General features: G+C 42.2%; 3 protein-coding genes across 4 annotated transcripts in view; 2 read left to right on the top strand and 1 right to left on the bottom strand.

Annotated features, from left to right (window-relative positions):
* The window catches only part of COL4A6 (collagen type IV alpha 6 chain), a 126,201-nt gene extending 124,493 nt beyond the window's left edge, over positions 1–1,708 (top strand). The window contains exons 44-46 of the mRNA XM_035541355.1: positions 168–359; positions 587–873; positions 1,448–1,708. Coding sequence (XP_035397248.1) covers positions 168–359; positions 587–873; positions 1,448–1,708 — 740 coding nt within the window. The remainder of the gene's footprint in view (positions 1–167; positions 360–586; positions 874–1,447) is intronic.
* Positions 1,709–4,129: 2,421 nt separating this feature from the next.
* On the bottom strand, positions 4,130–17,614 carry ATG4A (autophagy related 4A cysteine peptidase). Of its 2 annotated transcripts, none has more exons than XM_035541357.2 (13): positions 17,497–17,614; positions 16,238–16,348; positions 15,044–15,115; positions 14,483–14,581; positions 13,588–13,689; positions 12,966–13,038; positions 11,526–11,605; positions 10,804–10,991; positions 10,616–10,694; positions 9,592–9,737; positions 8,523–8,579; positions 5,690–5,801; positions 4,130–5,412 (listed from the first exon to the last, which is right to left on the bottom strand). In XM_035541357.2, the coding sequence occupies exons 1-13, from the start codon at positions 17,504–17,506 to the stop codon at positions 5,348–5,350; spliced, it is 1,194 nt and encodes a 397-aa protein (XP_035397250.1). In that variant the 5' UTR covers positions 17,507–17,614; the 3' UTR covers positions 4,130–5,347. The 2 variants fall into 2 exon arrangements, with proteins under 2 accessions (XP_035397250.1, XP_035397251.1); XM_035541358.2 differs by having other exon boundaries at positions 16,238–16,309; positions 17,497–17,557.
* Positions 17,615–17,650: 36 nt separating this feature from the next.
* PSMD10 (proteasome 26S subunit, non-ATPase 10) lies at positions 17,651–22,414 on the top strand. The gene is made up of 5 exons (XM_035541360.2): positions 17,651–17,847; positions 17,954–18,052; positions 18,870–19,016; positions 19,126–19,292; positions 20,302–22,414. Exons 1-5 carry the CDS (start codon positions 17,713–17,715, stop codon positions 20,453–20,455), a joined length of 702 nt encoding a protein of 233 aa, XP_035397253.1. The 5' UTR covers positions 17,651–17,712; the 3' UTR covers positions 20,456–22,414.
* The last annotated feature ends 610 nt before the right edge of the window (positions 22,415–23,024 follow it).

The following is a 23,024-nucleotide window of genomic DNA, read 5'->3' as shown; positions in this document are numbered from 1 at the left end:
GAAACGGCTGCTTTTAGAACTGGTGCATCTAGTCGGTCATACAACCATCAAAATTTGGCCTCTTCTTCGTACAATGCTGACAAACACTAGAACAGCAATGCCAAAATCAGGTACAGAGCCAGCTGATGTCCACATTGCCTGTTAGTGATTCCTCTTCTGTCTTGCAGGTGTCGCTGGAAAGCCAGGCTCGCTTGGTTTGCCGGGAATGCCGGGTCGGAGCGTGGGCGTTGGGTACACCTTAGTGAAGCACAGCCAGTCAGACCAAATCCCACCTTGCCCCATAGGAATGAACAAGCTCTGGGATGGCTACAGCTTACTGTATGTGGAGGGGCAGGAAAAATCACACCACCAGGATCTTGGTGAGTTGACAATCTTCTCTCAGGCATAAACAACGTAGGCCAAAATCCCATTTCTAATGAGCAATTTTCATGGGTACTGCTGAAAGTTGTGGTGGAGGAAGTCTTCTTGGCCAAAATCTGTGCTGGAAGCAATGTTATTTGTGCCGTGCTCTGCCACTCCTCACTGGTGTGTATGAGTTTGAACTCTTGGCAGCTGCTTGGTGTGACTGCTTCTCCAATTCTTCCAGGTTTTGCTGGCTCCTGTTTGCCTCGCTTCAGCACCATGCCTTTTATTTACTGCAACATCAACGAAGTGTGCTACTACGCCAGCCGAAACGACAAGTCCTACTGGCTCTCCACCACTGCTCCCATCCCCATGATGCCAGTGGACAGCACGCAGATCCCCCAGTACATCAGCCGCTGCTCAGTCTGCGAAGCGCCCTCCCAGGCTGTGGCCGTGCACAGCCAGGATATCACCATCCCCCAGTGTCCCCTCGGTTGGCGCAGCCTCTGGATAGGATACTCCTTCCTCATGGTAAGGATACCACTGCTAATGCAAAGGCAGCTTTAAATGTGTTTGGATCTCCTCTTTGAGATTAGGTCACTGAGGCTGAATTCTCTGAGTTGCCTGTAGGAAACTGTATACAGGGCTGTCCTGTAGCTTCAAGTCCAGTAGTAAAACTGAATCAGTAGTTCTGCATTGCCACAGATACTCGTTGTGCTTCAAACCTTTAAATGCAGAAACACCAATTAAGCTACAGCGTTGTCTTAATCCCCTCTCTACTGTGACAGTATTTTATTGTGCTCTCCTAGAAGCCCATCAGTGTGAGGTTGTCGGAAAACTAAGTCAGCATTATTGTCTCTCAGTTTTCCCAGTTTGCAAGTGACAAGCTGATTTCCTTTATAGCAGGGCTGTATGCTCAGCCTAAGTACCTTCCTTTGCTTCTTTACCTCTAGCCCTGATTCCAAACCCGGTTACAGATAGCCAAGGTTATAACCATAAAGCTGGTTGCTTGTTTTACTCCTTTCAGCAACAGAACTTGAGTTACTGCCCTGTTCACCTCGTTTTCTGTTCCTTTGAACTCATTTAAATAAACATCTTTATTTAGCACACAGCTGCTGGTGCAGAAGGTGGAGGTCAGTCCCTCGTCTCACCTGGTTCTTGCCTGGAGGATTTTCGTGCTACTCCATTCATTGAATGCAACGGTGCCAGGGGGACGTGCCATTACTTTGCAAACAAATACAGCTTCTGGCTCACGACCGTCGAACAGTCACAGCAGTTTGTCAGTGCCCCTCCCTCAGAAACCCTGAAAGCAGGACAGCTTCGAACAAGGGTCAGCCGCTGCCAGGTGTGCATGAAGAATTTGTAACAAAAATGCACAAAAATAACTCGTTACCTAAGAGTAGGTATCACTGATGTGGAGAAAGATAAATTCAAACTGGTTTTGCGCGTGCTTGATGGATGAATCAAGATGGCCAGAATTCCACAAAAATCAAGTGTCAAGTCCAGGAGTTTGCACACAGAGAAGGGAAGACCAGTGCTCTGAAACCTGTTTTATGGAACATGGTGCTATGCTTTTACTTTAATGTTGTTTGGGTTATTTTTCCTCATTTATGGCTACCTCAGAAAGCCTCTGTGAGTTCCTTATTCAGACTGAAGAGTAACTGCTGTCTCACGTTACACCACTCCTCTGTCCAAGGCACACACCAACCATCAAGAGAGACTTCTCAAAAGTTATGCTTTACTAGTGTCTTTGCAAACAGTATTTGGTCTAGTGTAAGGGAATGAAGACTTATTCTCCTATGAAATACAGAACTAGCTAAAATTTATAATGCATTGTAGATGACTTAGCATCAGTGACTTGAGCATTAATTGTTGATAACTGACTTCATTTGGAGGAGTCAAAGATGAATTTGTTTTGCTTTGCTTGTTCAACAGATGGGACATTCTTTGGCTTTTTGATAGGTAATCAATTGTAATCCAGACTCATATCCATGGTTGACTTATAAGAGCTATCCCAGTGAAAAATACACTTATTGATGTGGAATCCAAAACACCCCTAGCATTCTTCATAGCTTTCTGTTGAGATATATTCCAGGTAAAATGTCTACTTCAGGGTTTGTGCTTATCTTCATGCAGGCAGAAACACTTCATTATTATGAACATAAATCTTCTTTCTGAGGTAGCCTTGGCACAGTCATCTTGTAATTATTCAAGCTGTGTATATTTAAAAAGTAGAGGCTTACTAAATAGCACGCAGGCTTATGCAAACACAGAAGAAAGCAGTTATGATGTACATTTTTATTTCTGCAGTCACGATCTGTTGTATTCTTCTTCCTCTAGGCTTTATTTCTGTCAGTTTAAAAAACTGTATTTCTATTGTATGCACTATTAAGTAGTCCCACTTACCTTCAGGGCGTAATTAAAGACAAATGTTACTAATTCTATCATCCTTACATATTTTGAGGGAAAGCCATGAAAAAAGCAAGCGAACGTAATGTATATCATGAATTCATTTAGTTGGGCTAAAGCTGTTATCCATCTCTCTTTCTAGAGGGAAGCATATGAAATCCTTATATATTGACATTCCATTACATTTAAAAGAAGTGCCTTGCAAATACACTATCACCTTGGCATAAAGATTGTAAAGATATTTTTTTCATAAAATTACTACTAATACAAGACCGAGACATTATTTTAAAGTGTTATTTCTTTACTAGGTTTTAGAACTCTAGCTCTATCCCGCAAACTATTTAAGAAAGTGCTTAGTTTTAAGCAGGTAATATTTTTACCTTTGAGGGATTCGCACTAGATGATCGTTAAGGTCACAACCCTTCCAACCCAAACAATGGTTTTTGGATTTGGATTTTGCATAACTAGGATTTTGTAGATTTATATGCATAATGTGATGTTACATTCCCAGATCAGGGTCAGAGAGCTCTGCCTATTTTAGAGTTGAATCACAATTTAGTCTTTCATTTAACATATTCCTACTTGTGAAAGACCTGCAACTGCTTTGGATGTATTTTGTAAATATTTTTAAGGCATTTTAACACTCCTGAGTGACAATCCTTTTGTGCACAATACCTAATCTATTTCTTAGCTGTCCTAGCACAGACAGATCATATGGTATTTGCATCTTGGTTTAAGCAAATGCAACTTTAAAAAACTGTCTGCACACAGTAAAGCTCACTTTTTGAAAATTTCTGCAATTAACTCTGGGAAACTCCAACCCGGACTTGGTTTTATTTTTGAACATGGATGCATGCAAATGTGTTTTGTTTTTTTTTTCCAGGATCAGAGCTTTATGCATTTTAAGTGCCAGTATCTTTAGGGAACTACCTCTCTTGCAGTAAGCTGGCTCTGTTGATACCACTACCCAACCTTCCGTCGAGTTCAACAAACCCAGCCTGTTCCTCCTCTGTTTACACATAAGCCATTTTCAGTCAGGTACCGAGGGTGTGAATTCCTATCACCAGGCATTCTTCCAGCAGCCCTATTTTCAGAAGTCTGGTTACCCCCACCAAGAACACTTCTTCAAGAAGTCTGCAGGGCCTCACGAGCTTTTGCTGCATGAGGGGGGCTTGGCCCTGAAGACTTCTTGAATCTCCTCAAAAACCATGCAGCTAATCCCTGGAGAGAGAAGGAAGAAAATTATATTTTTTTCTACATTTGTGGTTTCCAAACTGTAGTTAATAAACATTAAACAAGATGAAATAGGATCTTGTTAACTCTTTTGTTTGAAGAAACACTGGCCCTGATGGGGAGGTGCAAGTGAGAGGAGACAGTATTCAGTATTTCTCTATGTTGTCATTTATTGGTAAAGGTGAAAGTCTGCAATTCATGTTCATTACACTAGCATGACAAAATGACCACAAGGGGGACTGTCTGGTAGTGAAAAGGAACTTTAGCATGGATTAAAAATCTTTGCCTTTCTTTATTCTGAACTGTTTTTCTTATGGCTGCTAGAGAGATGCTCTGCCTTAGAAATAAAACTGCCCAGGCTGTTCTGATAAACCTGTAGAGTTAAGGCACTTCTACCAAAACAGATTTCAAAAGGCGAAAAGTCCAAAAGCAACAATTAAGTAATCTGTGTACGCTTATATATTAAGTTTTAAGATAACCTGGTTTATATTTAGTTCACACAATTAACAAAACATAGCAGCATACAACCTAAGAAAAGCTTAAGAAATTTATTAGATGCACAGATAAAGTGCTGTAACAGAGAAACTTGTGTAAATCTATTTTAAAATAAATAAGGTACAGTTAAACCACCTTTAACTCATTTTAACTCTGAAAGAAATAACCTAAGTTTTAATCATTTGAATTTTAAGGTCAAGGTGAAATATACCATAACTATAACAGTGGTTGTGATCTGTATCAACTATTTGAGTCTCCTGTTCCTCTTGAGGTCTCCCAGAAACAGGAAGGCTATTGCAAAATGTATACATTAGACATAGTTCCTTTTACAGAAACATTTTTGTAATAAAGTCTGGTTGCTCAAATACATGTTAAAATATTTAACACGGAAACAATTTTCTCCTGATCCAGTCGATCTTTTAAACAAGACAATGTATTTTTCCTATGATGTAGCCCACAGGAGGAAACAGAAGTAAACATCCTCCTTAACTGAAGACTGTTTTGCTTTAAGAACTAAACTATTGCATTATTATAAGAGAGCAAGAAATATCCATTTGGGTTATCCCTTTCTCCAAACATAGTGCCCAGTGATACACTTATTTTTGCCTTAATCTCAAAGGCCCATTTGTCTTCAGGTAAGATACATTAAAAAGAGATTCCCTTTAAGCATCTTATCACAAGATCTCTTACTGCCTCTCCATCCAGGGAAGCTTGTGTGTTAAACTGCTGTTGGAGTTTTGGATGCTACTAGGTTTCTGTGCTCTGTTATCCATAATTTCAGGCACTTCGGGGCTAACATGGCTGTTTAAGTCAATGCAATTAATATTACCAATATATTCAATACTCAGAAGAGTCACCACAGTGCCCTTCACACACTCAGGATTTCAAATTCTTCTTCCAATTCAAATAGCTTGTCGGTAGATTCAATGAGTTCTGTAAAAAAATAAAAACAAAGAAAAAAATGCTTCTAAAGACATGCCTGATTTTGTTTACTTAAAAAAAAAAACTTTGAAAGACGCATTCCAGAAAAGTGTTTTGTAAAAGCAAAAAAAAATATGTGCTAGCAATTGTATGGCTTGTTTGGATACATGCCTGCCTGATATATATTGCTTGACACTTACAAAGGATAGTTATTCTACCTGTGATTATTCTTTTATTTGCTAACGAGGAATATTACATTGCACAATTGTGCTTTTAATCAGTGCCTTACCTGCTCCTGTGGTTGTCACTTCTGGTTTTGTTGGAGGTATGAAAGGAGGCCAGTGTGGTGGGTGCTTCTGGACCAGCTCAAACATCCGTAGACTCTGCTGCTTTAGAATCTCCTGAGGACAGAATACTTCCATTTTAAAAGCTGGCTCAGGAGAAGCTTCAAACACAAAACGTGTCTGCTTAATTGAAAACATTTTTTAATTACATATGTCCATCAGGAAAAAAAAAAAGGCTTTATGCAGACATACTGTGAAATCCAAGCACCATGGTCTCTGCAATACTTCCCTAGTTAAAAACACATCTGGAAGACAGATCTCTTGAACTGTACTACAAATTATCAACCTTATAATTAGCTTTGGTATCTACACACCTGTAATTTTGTTTACATTTAGCAAGCACACCAGGAAGGTACAATATTTTCTGCTTTTTAAGAGAAAGTTACTTGCATAGAACTCTCTCTTCTCAAGTTTTCTGTTGATCAATAGCACAAAAGACAGATCTATCAGCTCCTCCAAAAACAGATTTTGAAGGACAGGTTTTGGTGAGGAGAAAAGTTGTTCCTGAAGCCAAACGCTATTCCTCTTCAAAGAGATGTTACCTCCTGTCCTGTATTTCACTTATTTACAAACTGTTTTCCTTAGCTGATTTTTTTTTTTTTAAATAAATGCCTTTAAAGGTTGATGGTACTTGACATTCAGATGTCTGTTGCTTAGTTTAACACCTGCATGCAGAAATATAGACACACAGACACAGATTTCTAGGTTGGAAGAGACCTCAAGATCATCGAGTCCAACCTCCGACCTAACACTAAGTACTCCACTAAACCATACCGCTAAGCTCTACATCTAAACGTCTTTTAAAGACCTCCAGGGATGGTGACTCCACCACCTCCCTGGGCAGCCCATTCCAATGCTTAATAACCCTTTCGGTAAAGAAGTACTTCCTAACATCCAACCTAAAACTCCCCTGGCGCAACTTTAGCCCATTCCCCCTCGTCCTGTCACCAGGCACGTGGGAGAACAGACCAACCCCCACCTCTCTACAGCCTCCTTTAAGGTAACTGTAGAGAGCGATAAGGTCGCCCCTGAGCCTCCTCTTCTCCAGGCTGAACAATCCCAGCTCCCTCAGCCGCTCCTCGTAAGACTTGTTCTCCAGACCCCTCACCAGCTTGGTCGCCCTTCTCTGGACTCGCTCGAGCACGTCCATGTCCTTCCTGTAGCGAGGGGCCCAAAACTGAACACAGTACTCAAGGTGCGGCCTCACCAGAGCCGAGTACAGGGGGACAATCACCTCCCTAGACCTGCTGGCCACACTGCTTCTTATACAGGCCAGGATGCTGTTGGCCTTCTTGGCCACCTGAGCACACTGCTGGCTCATATTCAGCCGGCTATCAACCAATACTCCCAGGTCCTTCTCTGCCAGGCAGCTTTCCAACCACTCATCTCCCAGCCTGTAGCACTGCTTGGGGTTGTTGTGCCCCAGGTGCAGGACCCGGCACTTGGCCTTGTTGAACTTCATGCAGTTGGCCTCAGCCCATCGGTCCAGCCTATCCAGATCCTCCTGCAGAGCCTTCCTGCCCTCGAGCAGATCGACACACGCACTTAGCTTGGTGTCATCTGCAAACTTACTGAGGGTGCACTGGACGCCCTCATCCAGATCATCGATAAAGATATTAAAGAGGACCGGCCCCAGTACCGAGCCCTGGGGGACACCACTTGTGACCAGCCTCCAACCAGATTTGACTCCATTCACCACAACTCTTTGGGCCCGGCTATCCAGCCAGTTTCTAACCCAGTGAAGCGTACGCCAGTCCAAGCCCCGAGCAGCCAGTTTCTTGAGGAGAATGTTGTGGGGAACGGTGTCAAAAGCCTTACTGAGGTCAAGGTAAACCACATCCACAGCCTTTCCCTCATCCACTAAGCGTGTCACTTTGTCATAGAAGGAGATCAGGTTCGTCAAGCAGGACCTGCCTTTCATAAACCCATGCTGACTGTGCCTGATCGCCTGCTTGCCCTGCAAGTGCCGCGTGATGACCCTCAAGACAATCTGCTCCATGAGCTTTCCTGGCACTGAGGTCAAACTAACAGGCCTATAGTTCCCCGGGTCTGCCCTCCGGCCCTTCTTATAGATGGGCGTCACATTGGCTAGCCACCAGTCAACTGGGACCTCCCCCAATAGCCAGGACTGCCGATAAATGATGGAAAGTGGCTTGGCCAGCTCCTCCACCAGTTCTTTCAGTACCCTCGGGTGCATCCCATCCGGCCCCATCGACTTGCGCACATCCAAAAGTCCATATCCTCAAGTCTGTTTCCTGTGGCAGCCAGCACCTTCTGTTCTCCCTAGATCAGCAGGAGCTAGAGGCCTTCAGCACTTACAGAATCAGATCTTTAAGATATCAGGGACTAACAGTCATAATTAGAACACGCAATATATTACGTTAAACAATAAAAAAGGATCAGGAAGCAAATCATTTATAAGTCACTACAATACGGCAGTTAAAACTTAGTCATTTAGTGAGAATTAGAAGTTAAAAGCAAGTGTCACCCAGTAACATAGTAGTGCTAAGAAAACCTTCAAGGGTTTTCTTATTTTGTTTGTATGTTTACACCCATTTTCCAACTGGCAGGGTTTGTGGCTGGTAAAGTGCTGAACAATTTCTGATTATCAATTCAGTAGTATTGTCTTACCCTGATGCTTTAATGCATCCTTCTCTATGGCTCATACAATTTGTATACAAAGGAAAATGCAAGGGGAATTTCCATTTTACAAAAAAACAGACAATAAAAACAAGACTTTATAAAGAGCAAATCAAGATGCTAAGTTCCCATTCTTACCTTTTGTACAAGACTACACCAGTTATCAAAATCACATTCTTCTTTGCAAAAGAAGCCCTGAGGGGAAAAAACAAACAAACAGAGTTTTACCTTTGCAAATGGTAAGTACGTGGTACCAGCAGGTAAGGCGGTTTGACCTCTGATACACTAATACCCCGTACGATCACTAAATATAAGACTCAAAATATGTGGCAGCTCTAGGGAGAGACCCCAAGGGGAGAACAAGGCCCTGCAAACCCTAACGAAATAGTCAACCAAAAAACAGCAGCAGCTCCTGTGTGCTCCTCCATGGAGTGCCACCCAGTTCCTTCAGTCCAGGTATCAGCAGAAGCTGAAACCTCTTAGATGATGGACCCCCTAAGGAACATCTCCACTCTGGTATCTATACTGAAAATATTTGCTCTTTGTTATGATTTTGTCTGCCTCACCGCATCATTCCACATTTTGCACAGTTACATAGTTAAGTATTTAAAAAAAAAAAAAGAATAAAATACTTTCTAAAAAGCAGCAGTATTAAAAAACTGGTATGTGAATGCATGAAAGATACCGGTATCTTTACAGATTGTTTAAAGCTTTAGAAACACATCCCACTGCTGACAACTGTCAGTAACCCAATCACAGGATACTGGCATGGGATCAGATCCAACTTTTTCAAATACCACGGTGACATTTTGGGTGAATTCTACAAATATCTCCACTTAAACATTTTTAAATCATGATATAAAGTAAGTTTAAGTAACTTTTCTAGAGGTGACCAAACAAAGTAGTGATAGAATAAAGCAAGTAAACCTGTTTCAGTTCCTTGCTCTGACCATTATAACGCCTCTTGAAAGAAGTAAAAGCTGCTCAGTAAAGAAAATGAAGCGAGCTCCCTACAGTACAGACAGTTCCCCACTTGCCCTAAGATTCGTGTACTCTATGTAGTTATGTACAAACTACTACGTGTTGATCACAGAAGACAGCTTTGTGATCTTGGTTCTGTTCAAGGAGATGCATTCCTGCCCTTACCAATATAGACAGGCATTACTTTGAGATAAAGTATATGCATTCAAGATTTCCTGACACCTACTAAAGCTACTGAAGGGTCCAAATTCATGATCTTCATTCTGTGCGGGGCTTCCTGGCAGTGGAAACTCTCATCATCAACTGTGCCATTTTCTTCTGAATCTACAAAGCTTTGAGTGGTGTGAGGGTCCAAATAGATCAGCTCATTGCCTGGATGGGTAAAATCCGTATGTTAAAAACAAGCAAGTGACGTTAATAAGCACTTGGTCCAGAACTGTAAAATAGAAATTAGATTGCCATCGCAGTCAATATTATCGAGACTTTCCAGCTAGGGATTCTTTAAGAAAATCAGAAGGTTCAGACACAATGTTTCCCATGGGGTATTTAGTATAACTTCCTATTATGACCTATTACTGTAATTTTTTGGTTGGTTATGTTCTATCTTTGTCACATACTTTTCGTTTTCCATGTGAGATCCAGTACATTTTTTTTTTTAAATCTCAAGTGTTGTAATCCCTAACGTTGCACAGATTAAAAGGTACAGGATGTTCACAGATGCAATCTGTAATCCCATTAGGCATTCATTCAGAAATTGGAACAAAAAAGACTAACTAAAACAGATTAGGTTTTACAAAAGAACAAAATAGGGTTGCAAAATTTTGGCCCAAACTGGGGTGAAATCTGAAGGAATGCATTTTAAATTAATTAGAGCAATACTTGATAAAAGAAGATATGCAAGAAGGTGAAAAAGATACTGCTATCAGAAAAAGTTTTGAAATACAAGAAAATAAAAGTGACATTTGACCAATACACTTTGTCAAATGCTATCAGCTATTCTTAGTATGTTGCTCTTGTTTATGTCATCACTTATTTTTACATCTAGCTTTGCTGTTAACTTTCTGCTCCTGTTAAGGATCATACCATACTGTTTCTAAGGTATTTTAGATATGTTTCTTCATTTATTTTATTCTATTCTCATTTTTCTTTACTTCTAGAGGTTCATGCTTAAACTCCTTACTATTTCCCCTTCAAAAAAATGTTCTCTTTTGATCATCTACACATTTGGAATAAGTTTCTTTTTTCCTTACCTAAAAATCCTATGAAATAATAGGCATTATTTGGTTTCCCTCCTAATGCTCCCAAAGACTGCGGCATCTTAAAGCATTCCTAGGAGTTCAAAAGGAATAAAGGAAATTGTAATTCATTTGTTTACTGACATCACAGATACCCGAACTTATTTGACAGTAACAAGCAAAGAATTGAAAGAAAACCTTACTTTAAATGCATCAATATATACTGGATTTATGTGATTTATCCCTAGTCGTAGAGGTATAATAAGCAAGAGGGGTTTCCAGCCTGTGCAGAGTCCTGCTGTGTTCTTGTTTCGGCCAAGAGCACTTCTGTGCAAATGTGCACTGCTGTGGGACGCGCTGCTGCTCTGAGGAGGGGACCAGCACATTTTTTCTGCAGGAATAAAACCAGAAATCAGTCAATGCACAGAGGAACACAAAGTAGATCTTCCTCTCAGTAGTGAATTAAGCTAGTTTGCCAGAGATCTTCATAGGGCACCCAAGACAAAACGAGCAGAGCATGGCAATTACAGCTATTTTGTTGAAGTAATTCTAGCAGACAGTATGTGCTGGCATGTTCAAGTGAGACGTTAGATAAATGATTGGGGGATGACAATTTAAGACTGCAGTGACATGTACTATTAATGTTATTAATACTGTCAAGCTTTGCCCATAAAACGCCATAGAAATGAAATGGCAGAAATGATGACAGTAGAAATTCTTCAAGGAGCTCTTCACATCCAGTGATGTGAGCACAAAGTTGGCATCAGGCACCAAAAAACCACAACTGAGTTTGTATGTCCTTCTTCCCTTTTCTTACTCTGGCAATACAAACAGATGGCCCCCAAGTATGTGTTCATGTTTAGATATGTTCTGGCAAATGGGGTCAAATCAGAAACTGTTACCAGAAAACTGATGTTTCACTTACTGATGTCTTCAATGACCACTGTATTGTCCATAGATACATAAACTGCTAGTGAATTCCATTCATCAAATAAAGCAAGCTTCCTAGAAAACATTAAGGTACTAATTAATATAAACTAGTTGGATCAAAAGGGTAGCTTTACACTCAGAACCATTAGATGGTTCTTGATTTTAAAAAAATGTTTGTTTTTTTTTCTTAAGAAAAAACATACTTTCTGCATTTTTAAAGTCTCCATGTAAGAAAAAGAAAACTTTAAATATTAAATATTTAATATCTTTAGAAAAATAGGTACTGAGTGGTACCAGGAAAAACATATGCACTGTACCATGTGCAAACTGTTTTGTCTCATTGCCAACTGCAGTGATAGTAACAGCTCAACTACATCATTAAGTTTATTACTTTTTATTGCACTTAACAGTCTCTGCAATGGGTTCTTGCCCAATTGTGTCTTTTCTCGTCTGGAAAAGAAAAAAATTCCTATGCCAGTTTTGCACATTACTTTTTGCTTAAGAAGTTCCACTGAATTCAGTGGAATTACTTCTGCCTGAGCCTGCGTGCACAGCAGAAATGGGGCATTAAAAGCTAAATCAGCTAAGGGTTTGGGGCACCAAAACTTAGGTGGGAGACAGCAGCACACAGGTTTATGTCCACTTCTGTGAAATCCAAACCTTTGGGGAAGGGAGCTACCCTCTTAAGCTGCACAGGCAGAATTAGCTGTTTAAAATAAGCCAGAAAAAACTGGGTGTGAGCGCTACACCATGAAAAACTTGGCCATGAAAGATCTGGAGTCCAGGGCATGCTTCAGCTCCCCTCCCTCTTCAGATCATGTGCCTGTTCCAGGATGTCAAAGACTTGCTGCTGAGCTCGCAGGACCTGTAGCCTAGCCTCTGCCTGAGGTAAGACACCTCCACGTACCCCTGGAGAACTGAGCAGCTTCAGTTCCTTTAAGTGTGGCTCCCAGACTATGAGGAGCTGCCCATCTTTATACAGCAGCCTTGCTGGCAGAACTGCTGCTCAGAAAGGGAGGAATTGCAGCTCAGTTCCCTCCTCGGCCGAGATGGCTTCTCTCTGATGTTTCACACCACCACCCTGACCTACATGGTGGCACTCTCGACCTGACAGAGCTGTGCCACTGTGCAGAAAGGAATATACGTCTGTGGTGTGACTGGTGAGGGCATGCAGACGGCATAGCAGGAGACACCTTCCTGCAGTTTCTTTTCCCCAGGCTCTTCCTTTATTAAAATTTAGAGCTCACCCATTCCCAACTCAGTACCTGCTCACCGAGCTTCAGCATCACATTCCATGCTGCACTTGTAAATAGATGGCAAGTACGTTCCTGACTGTGGGACAGTGGGAGATGCAGCCTTCAAAACTCTGCCTGGGCCTTATCTTGGCTGCCCCAGGGGAGTATGTTCTGAATGAGACTGGTATGATCTCACTTACTTCAGTACTTGAGCAACTGTATTTGGTCCAAACCATTCTCCAATTGACTTCCCCTCTCCAACACCCATCTGTGCTGTTTTTATGGTGAAAAAAAGACAAACACGTACACAAAATCAAATAAAAACGAGACCATAAAGAATGTGGTAACAATATACAGTAAATACCATGACTGTCAAACATTCTAGAGTAACTGCAATCTGTATTTAGCAATAACAATTATTTTCTCAATCTATGCTCTTTTCATAACTTAATGAGTGCTAGTTTCTTTAATAAACAAAAGGTTTCTAAACTATAATGAGAATTACGAATGTTAGTGCCCTTTATTACAAATTACAGCAATAAGCTACAAGACTGTCTATTCTAACATTACTGACTCTGGTACCCAAGGCTTACATAGTTTATCAAGAGCTAGATTCTAGTACTTGGCTTCATTTAGGTCTCAGTGAATGTTTCTGTACTACTAGACTTTGCACCCATCTGCATACATTTTTATTTTTATATAAGCATATACATTGTCTTCATATCCACTTTTTAAAATTATGAATTAACATATTGCAAATTAGTGATTCAACACGGTAGAAATTTCAGTGGAAAAAACCTGAAAGTTTATGTTTGTTCTTACCCATCTGGTGGATTGAATAACAGCAATCCTTCCTGTCGAGAAAGCATCGTAGGATTCTGTGATATTCTTCTGGTTGTTTTTTGTGTTTTTCCCATTGCCAATCTGAAAGGAAAAATTGATAGAGAATAAAAAACGGTGATGTTTTCATTATACTGATCAAATGTCTAGACAGTAGAAAGCCTTATAATGAGATGTTAAAAGACATCTCAATTCATCTCTAATATTTACATTTTGTTTAGAGCTCCTAGAATTCAAAGCTTGTTATTTATTATCAAGCTGCCATTTATCATCATAGGCTAGATTGTAAAAACAGGAAAAATAAAACAAAAATGTCGACTGCAAACATATTCTGACCGATCATGCTGAGCATTGATAGCTATTCCAGCATCTATGAGCTTCCAAGATTATTTAAAACTACAGGCTGTGTTTAGACCTTGTTGGATTTGTAAGCACCCATTAAATAACAATATAAGATCCATACAGAACGTCCAAACGCTGCACTGGCAGCATCCTGGGATGTGACATGCTGATAGAGGCTTAAGACCTTGCACCTGGGCGGTTTGGACCTCGTCCTGGTGACAGGTGAGCAGCGAAGAGAAGGGTAAGAGCTCTGTCCCACAGTGGTAGGTTTTCCCTTGGCCTCAACTTGAGTGTTACACTAAAAGGTTTATAAAGTAACGGCAACAAGATTCCCCATTTGTTCTCCTTCTACGCCTATTTCTCTGCTTAAGGCTGGGATGATTTCACCCAGCTGGACAAGAATTAAATCATTAGGAACTGTTACCAGGGCATCAAAGAAAGTCTCACTAATAAATTCAGGGTTTGTGGTTTTAATGGAGTACTACAAAGAAGCGTCCGCAGACAATACAGAAGTTCCCTCAGGACCAGCACTCACCTCTCCCTAAGTGTCTGCAGATCAGTGCTTGGGCCAGCATCATCTGCCCGCATCGCAGCATACATCCCCAGCCGGCGTCCGACGAAGGACCCGTGCCTCCTGTTAGGAAAGTTCACCACAATCAGTACAGGCTTTTGACTGGGTGCAGCACAGAGGACATTTCAGAGTGCTAGAAAACAGCTAGGGCTGTTGAAGCCTCCGTGAACTGTCCTACAGATAAAAGGCACAGAGCAAGACTTTTTGGTTCCGTGGTGTTGGTCTAATTCTAATCTCTACGTTGCACAAATAAACAAGATTAATTTATTCCTTGTAGAGCTAATTTACTCTTTTCATTCTTCAAGCAACATTCACAAACAATTTACTGCATGCTATACAACACGATGACCTGATTATGTACAGACATAAATAAACGCTGATTTTAATAATCTTCATGTCTGCATAAACAGTTAAAATGATGCTCAAAATGTTCTAATACTCTAGAAATATTTTCCCAGCCTACGATGCCATCACTTATCATGCTATTTAATTTAGAACAAGGCAGTAGATCTGCAGTATACTCACCAATAGGTGAAAACTTTCTTCTATATGTAAACCACAGACGAGCACTTATATCCAACAATAACTTAGATTTATCTGGAATATTTTTAAAAGGAAAGAAATCATTAAAACAAACTTTTAAAGCTGGAAAATTCTAGCTTTCCCTACATAGTCAGTATACAGAGTGCATGGAAGCCTCCTGTTAGCTTGTACATAGAAGATATTTAATACTTAAAATATCTTTTAGCCGTTAAAACCTGAGAGCTTTTGTGGACTTATAATTAAAGTTGAATTATTACGAATGAAATAATTATTAGGCAATGAAGTTTTAAAAGGTGTTTGGGATGACTATGTCCAGCTTGACTGAAACAACGATGGAGAACTACGTCTTCAGGAAAGAAGTGGTAAAGCGAGTTAAGGTGAAGAATTTCTACACAGAATTGGGCATTACCTCCAAACCCAACACAATGTCATTTCTAGAAAAGATTAATAATATTAAGTTTAATTTATTTATTTTAATAAATGTGCTTAAAGAATTCTCCCAAAGGCTCTCAAAGGTTTCTTAAGGATCTGACCTGCTGCTCAGACCCACTGCCCTTTCAAGGCATCGTTCAGCCAGCCGAAGCTGGACATGGCACCCTCGGATGTCCTGATACCAAGGCTGTATCGATGGCCACCGCCTCTGACACGTAACATGGGACTGTGCCCTTGTCCCCTCCCCAAGAAACAAAACCCATTTCTGAAATCTGATTTGTGTATGATGTATAAATACATCACTCTGCAGTGACTGTTAGGCAATATGTTTCTTTTCAGCAAAATACAGTACATGCCCCAGTTTTACTATTATTATTACTATTTTGAAATCTCACTTTAATTGCAGATAGCAGACTGCAGACAGCACCCCTCAAGGGAAAATAACGTTAGCAATACCAGACATTTCCTCAAAGTTTTGTTGTTTATTTAATTTATAAAACATTTGAAGATGAGAAGTGACCAGATAGTTTCTGCCCTAAGTATGATCTCTTTGCATGAACTATGACAGACAGTAAAGTTCTGATGTCATATTAGGAGGAATACCATTATTCATAGTTGGTTTCTTGTTTATAGGGGAAAAAAAAAAGCTTCTCTCATGAGACATTTAAGGAATGGACGGAAATCAGTAGCTGCTGCTGCATCTGTGAATGCTGTACAAATTTTACAGATGAATTTGACAGATACCTGCATTTAGGTGGTGTTGCCTTCCTAGAATCCACACCGGCTCATCAGTTTCTGGAAATTCTTCTAAGTAGTCTGACAAAACAGTGATCTGGTTTTCATACCTAGATAAAACTGAACAGGAATACAGGAACATTCAAACCCCATTCCGTCCCCTCCTCCTTTCACGCACACCTTTGAGTTCTTAGACTGAGCTATTGCAGCTTCGCAGCCTTTGGATCTTCTGAACCCTGCTGCCAGCTGTGTTTACACTTTCCCTTAACAGCTGAGCTATCCAATGACTTGGCTGGTTTATATGTTGCTCCTCAGCAACTTCTGAGAGAATAACATGGCTGACACCGTGATAACAAGCAGCCTGACTGAAGCCAACAGCAGAAGTTCAGGTTTATTGCAGCGAGGGGAAGATATAACCCAGGGAAATGAGGAAAGGGAGGACTGCAGGCATCAAGGCTCGTGTGTCCGTGATCAGACGCACACATGGTGCTGCTCAGCACGATTACGTCCCCATGCTTAACGGGAAGCACGTGAAAAGTGTTAGCGGGGCTGGGTTTTGCTTTCCTAGCCAGAGACTGGAAACACTTCAGGAAAAAAAAGGTATTCAACCTTAGATCTGTTGCTGGCTGTAGAATAACAGGGGATAACTGACAGTACTGAAGGAGGGCTGGTTTTTTTTAGACAATTAAAGCAGCATTTAGTGGAAGAGCGAAAAAGGCCTTTGATGGTTATCTTTTAGATAACAAACTTAAAATGCTGCTAAAAAATTGTAAGTGGAAAGCAAAACCAACGGCAATCATCATTTGCTCTGCAAGTCCAGGAATGTATATGTGGTATAAGCAGCGAACCGCCAGGCGAGCACGGGGGGACCCCGCTTGCGTACAAACCAGCACCAGCGACCCCCAGTCCCCCCCAGTTCTCCCCAGTTCCTCCCAGTTCCCCCAGTCCCTCCCACTCTCACCAGTCCTTCCCAGTTTCCCCCCGTCCCCCCCAGTTCCCCTAATCCCCCCAGTCTCTCCCAGTCCCCCCCAGTCTCCCCAGTTACCCCCATCCCCTCCCCCAGTTCCCCCAGTCCCTCCCAGTCCCCCCCAGCTCCCTTACCCCCCCCCCCCAGTCCCTCCCAATCTTCCCAGTTCTCCCCAGTTCCCACAGCCCCCTCAGGCCCCCTCAGTTCCCCCAAGTTCTCCCCAACTCCCCCAATTCCCCCCCAGTCCCCCGCATTCACCTCAGCGGCGCCCCGGGCACCCCCCCCCCCCACCGCCCCTCACCTGACTCCATCCTCCCGCTGCCACCATCTTCCTCCTCCTCCTCCTCCTCCTCCTCCTCGCCCCGACACGGAGGCACACCGCAGCAGCCGCGCGGTGCACGCTGGGAGCTGTAGTCCCCCCGCCTGAGGAGCGCGGCGCCGCTCCCCGCCTCCCTCCCCCCTCCCCGCCTACAACCCCCAGCACTCCCCGCGGGCTAGCCGAGCGGGTGGGAGGGCGATGTCGGCGGGCGCCATGGCGGGCGCGGTGTCGGTGTCGGAGGTGGCGGTGTGCAACATGGCGTACGGCGGGCGCGTGGACGAGCTGCGCGCCCAGCTGCAGCGCGACAGGGGCCTGGCCACGGCGGCCGACCAGGTCAGCGCGGGCTGCGGGCTCTCCCCCCGCCCCGTGAGGCGGCGGCTCCCGGCAGCCGGCCCCGCTCGGCGCCCCGGGCTGACCGCCGCCCGCTCCCTCCCCACAGGCCGGCCGCACCGCTCTGCACTGGGCCTGCTCGGCCGGGCACGCCGCTGTCGCTGACCTGCTGCTGGGGCTCGGGGTGCCTGTCAGCGAGAAGGACGACGTGAGTGGGGCTGGGAGGGAGCGGGGGGCTGGGGGGGGAGAGAAATGGGGGTCTGAGGGGGAAAGGGGGGAGTCTGATGTGAAAGGGAGGGTCTGAGGGGGAAAGGGGGGAGACTGAGGGGGAAAGGGGGGAGTCGGAGGTGAAAGGGAGAGCTGAGGGGAAGGGGAAGGCTGAGGGGGAAAAATGGGGGCCGTGAGGGGAATGGAGGATCTGAGAGGAATGGGCGGGGTGCTGAGGAGGGCGTTATGTTGTGCCTTGTTGTGAGGGACTTACTTTGAATGCTTCTCACTGCTGGGGGTGGTGTTATAGAGTAGATCCCAAGCTCAGTGATTGCTCGGTTCCAAAAGATGTGGTCTGTTACTGTCCCGGAGAAAATATTTATGTTGTGAAGCATCCTAAAGGTCACCCTTGAAGAAGGAAGCGTTGTCCTGCTAGTTTAATGGGAGGGTGGGATATAGAAGACATTGCAGAAACTTTCAGATGCCCTTTTCTGCCACTTTCGTTTGTTCTCAAAATATTTCCTTTGGAAAGCAACACTGTTGGGTCTGGAGGGGTGAGGTGCCCCCCAAGGTGCTGTACCTAACGGGAACAGAAGTGATTTCTGCCATTTACCTGCTCACTGCTGTCAGGTAGTGCTGACATACAAGCAGACCTGAGGTGATACCAATCACAGTTAGCTGTGCAGTTATAACACCATGCACAATTTGATTAGCAAGTAATCTGCTTTGCATTGGGGTTATGTTTTCATTGTGTTTTTTTTTTTTTTCCCCTGAAATTCTTGGTTTTAATGTTTTTTTTTTTCTTCTTATCTCTGCAGGCTGGTTGGACTCCCTTGCATATTGCCGCTTCGGCAGGTCGCGATGAAATTGTGAAAGCCCTCCTTGACAAGGGTGCTCACGTAAATGCCGTCAATCAGAACGGCTGCACGCCCCTGCATTATGCAGCCTCCAAAAATAAGCAGGAGGTATGGTTCCCTGTGCTACTGGGGGTGGTGTCGCTCTTGGAGGAGGTATTTAATTAGAGGAACTTTTCTTCTTTCCAACCCCCTCCCCTGTTTTTTCCCGCATGTTCAGATTGCAATCATGCTTTTAGAGAATGGAGCTGATCCAGATGCAACAGACCACTTTGAATCCACCCCATTACACAGAGCAGCAGCCAAAGGAAACCTAAAAATGATACAGATCCTTCTGCGGCACAAGGCGTCTGTTAATATACAGGACTCGGAAGGGAATACGCCTCTGTAAGTGATCATTTTTTTCATGTTTGTTTTGATGACAGCATAGTCTCTATGAAATGAAACTCCAGTTCAAATTTTTAAAAACTTCTAGCTGCCTCAGAATTGTCCTTTGCTTCACATCTCTATGTAATTAAAAAGGAGTTGAGAAAATCATAATTAGTGTTTTGCATAAGTGTGCCTGTACCTACATACTTTAATTTGTGTTACTGCATCTACTTATAAAGTGTGGAACACCTTTTTTAATTGCCTGGAATGCGTTCAGTTGCCGCTAGGGGGTACAAAGCATGCTAATAACTTCAAAGTCAGAGGGAACTGGTCTTACAGGCTGGCTTACTCCATCCTGCCAAGCAGGAGCTGGTTTTGGAAGCTTTTCTTCACCTCTCTAAGGAAAATAAGATGTAATTTATGTACAGCCAGTCCAGTGTTTGGTATTACCTTAGAGAGCAATTGGAATGTGTATGGGTGAAACCTTAACTGCTTTGAAGTTGGTGGCAAAACTCTGCCTTGTCTGCAGTGCAAGAAAGGTTTTGCCCTAAGTAAGATCAAGCAGTATGTTTTTCCCATACATAAAGCCCAGTCTTATAGTAGAATACATGCATTTATTCTCAAGATATGCTAAACAGAAAAAAAAGCTTTTGCTGCATTTGTAATAACTCTTTACAAATTCAGTTGATCACTTTAAATTCAACTAGAGATTACCATTTTCCAGTTTCGCTATGGATTATGTGCTCCTTAGCTTTGTTGGCTGCAGAGCCAAACCCAGACCTAAAGAAGTGCCTTAAATTTGTGAAGCCAGTAGCAGGAGGAGCACTCTTGAGTTGCTTAATGACAAGAGAGTGACCTGATGGCAGACTTTGAAGTCTGCTGAGGTAGTTGGTTGCATGTGGTTTTGTTGTTCTAGGGTTTCTCTCCCTTCTGACATTCGTGCTGTCATTTTGACAAAGGATAATTATGGCTCTTTATAAGCTTGGACTACTTAAAAGTGGCTGTGGGTTTCTTGCTTTTATTGCAGTCATTTAGCCTGCGATGAAGAGAGAGTGGATGAGGCAAAGCTGCTGGTGTCTCACGGTGCAAGTATTCACATTGAGAACAAAGAAGAGCTGACCCCCCTGAAAGTGGCAAAGGGTGGCCTGGGAGCCATACTTAAAAGAATGGTGGAAGGCTAGTGAGGACTTTGAGCTTGACTCTTCCCTGTTGCACTTGTATTTAAGACTGCAAACTTCATGTTTTCGTAGTTCAACTAGGCTGTCGTGTATGAGCATCAGCATGTGGTAATAAAATGTGTTTCTCTAGGTTTGCTTCAAGTGTACTGCCAAAACAGTCATTTGTACTTCTGTTGATTGTACAGATCACTGCTTTTAAAGTATTTTTGATAACGTGCAGTTTGCTTTCAGTTCACAGTATGATCTGTATACGTTAGGTCATTCCTTCTATTTCAGCATCTAGTTTAGGGTTATTTCTTTCAAACAACAAGACCAAAAGTGCTTTACCTGTTTAAAGTCAATTTTGTCTTGGAAGCCTGTTCAGTGTCTTTGTTTTTCTCTTAGCATTTGTGCTTGGGCTTTTTGTCTGTCTTTTTTTGGGTACTGATTTGCTTCCTTCAGATAATTCTAAATTACTCTTTTTCCTTGTGTCAAAGGCAGTTTGCTGAGTTACTTCAATAATTGTACCAGTTTTTACCCTTGTTAGTCTTTTTGAGTGAACTTGTAGTATTTTAAGCTTCTCTCTTCCATATTTTTAGTTTAGTTTTAAATCTAATTCATTTGATGAAGTGCACTGGGCTGCCTGCAGAATGGATGTGCAGTTTGAGTTACCTCTGCAAAGATACTATAATTATATGCTCTGGATGCTTTGCTGGCATGTGCTTTGAATCTTTTTTTTCCTGTTGTTCCTTCCGTGGATCTCTCTGTTCTGTTTGACTTGCATTGTGTAGTACTGACATTATTTTATAACAGAAGCCTGAGTTAATCCCTGTTTACTCATAGCAAATCCTGGTATTAAGTTATTAGAAGGTAGACCCAATGAACCTAAGTTGAAAAGTGTTTGTGACTGCAGCACAAATTGAGACGCTTCATAATCCACCGTGCTTTGTGTGTTGTTTTTTTTTTTTTCCATAGTCTTCCCCTGGGTTGATCTGGCAGACTGTTAGTTAAAACTTCATTTCAGTGTTAAAAGTAACGTGATTTTGTGGAGTGAGAACTGCTGCAGCAGTTCCCCAGCAACTGCACCCTCGTGGTGACTGTAACACTTGCTCTTTAACCAGCTGCCTGTGATTTTTTCCTGCTGCTATGAATGCTTGTGAAAACTGCAGTTAATGGAAACTCCTCCTAAGTACCCCTCTAAGGACTGAATCGCTGGAAACCTCCCCACTAGAAGTGTTCTTTTTACTGGGAGGACAGGAACTGTGCTGCCAAGCTGTCGTGCTGAATTTTCTTGAAATAGTTGAGAAACTAAGCATGTTTAGGGGGTGTTGTGCTTTGTTTGCATATTTTTTTTCAGCAAAGAATAAGGTTATTGCTTTAGGAGTCTCAAAGATTTTCCTGTTCTCTCTGCTTCAGATAAAGATTTAAGGGATAAAGCATGCTTGTAAGGTGACTTCCTGCAGAATCCTTCCAGAGCGTATGGGAATAAGGAGAGCGAGTTTCCTTATATGTAGGTTATTAGAAAAACTTCATTCTAGCAGCTTCTGTGATGACTGTATTCATGTAAGGTTTTCTTTGGGCAAGGAAGAAGTGGAGCTATCCTCTAAATTGCTTTTTCGTGCAAATCGTTGAAGGCTTCCATGCACTTGTCACTACTGCGTTTGTTTCTTACTTTTGTGCTGGTAATCTCTGGTTGAATTGACATGGGGGAGGTTGGGATTTTGTGTTTTGTTTTTGTTTGCTTTTTAGTATGATGGGAATTCAATGTTTTAGCATTCAGCGATAGAACTGAGAGTTCTTACTGCATAATATAAGATAATAACTAACATTTGTGGCAGAAATATTTGAGAGGGAAGTACGAAGTTCAACACGACCTCCTGTTCTGGTGTTGGTAAGATATCTTGTGGCGCCGGTGGAATAGAGTTCTCTGTTCTGAACAAATGTTGATGATGAAATTCTGTGAAATAAAGACAATTTCCTAAACAGCTGTCTTTGGTGTTATAAAACTTTATTAAACTTACGTGTAACAAAACCAGTATTTCCTAACTAGCTTTTGCGCTTTGGATGAAGAAGGCAAGTCAGCTGAAAGCCTGCCATCCATTACACAGTATGGAAACAGAACATGTTTGTTCTGCAGCTGCAAGGAAATGTTGAAACAGAAGATGACAGTTTTTACAGTTTAACGTGTAGGGATTAAGGTAATGCAATTTATTTTGATAAGCAAGACAGAAACTTAAAACCAAACATAATCTTCACCAAATACTTTTAAGTCTATCCTAGAAAGCAAAATGCAGGTTACATTGCACAGAGGGGAAAACTTGCCTTTACAGTAACCCCTGGCTGTGCAGACCTTACTTGAAGCAGGAACTTGACTAAATAAATGATGTTTTTTATACCTTACGGAGGTGCTGCTGAAAACTTGAATTGAGAAAAGCTGAAGTTAAATTCTGTGTTGGTTCTTGATCTTTGTATAGAGAAAAAGAAGGAAGAAAAAAAATACAAAAACCCTGCCACAGCTCTGTAGCTTTTTAAAATCCCCTTCCCTGGAAGATGGTGGCTTGGATGTTGGCTTAATATCTGCTTTCCATACTAA

This window comes from Cygnus atratus, chromosome 13 (genome assembly GCF_013377495.2).
Source record: "Cygnus atratus isolate AKBS03 ecotype Queensland, Australia chromosome 13, CAtr_DNAZoo_HiC_assembly, whole genome shotgun sequence".
NCBI lineage: Eukaryota > Metazoa > Chordata > Aves > Anseriformes > Anatidae > Cygnus > Cygnus atratus.
The sequence above is the reverse complement of the archived record's forward strand: the minus strand, read 5'-3'. Positions and strand labels throughout refer to the sequence as shown.

What these genes read in the sequence shown, in the direction of transcription:
- ATG4A (XM_035541357.2), bottom strand. An exon ending in ACAGTTGCTCAAGTACTGAA is followed by an intron (nt 11,606 to 12,965) that starts GTAAGTGAGATC and finishes AATGTTTTCTAG; the next exon opens with GAAGCTTGCTTTATTTGATG. An exon ending in GGTGTAGTCTTGTACAAAAG is followed by an intron (nt 5,802 to 8,522) that starts GTAAGAATGGGA and finishes TTCTGTCCTCAG; the next exon opens with GAGATTCTAAAGCAGCAGAG.
- PSMD10 (XM_035541360.2), top strand. Translation starts at nt 17,713, where the DNA reads ATGTCGGCGGGCGCCATGGCGGGCGCGGTGTCGGTGTCGGAGGTGGCG. An exon ending in CTGTCAGCGAGAAGGACGAC is followed by an intron (nt 18,053 to 18,869) that starts GTGAGTGGGGCT and finishes TTATCTCTGCAG; the next exon opens with GCTGGTTGGACTCCCTTGCA. An exon ending in TCGGAAGGGAATACGCCTCT is followed by an intron (nt 19,293 to 20,301) that starts GTAAGTGATCAT and finishes CTTTTATTGCAG; the next exon opens with TCATTTAGCCTGCGATGAAG.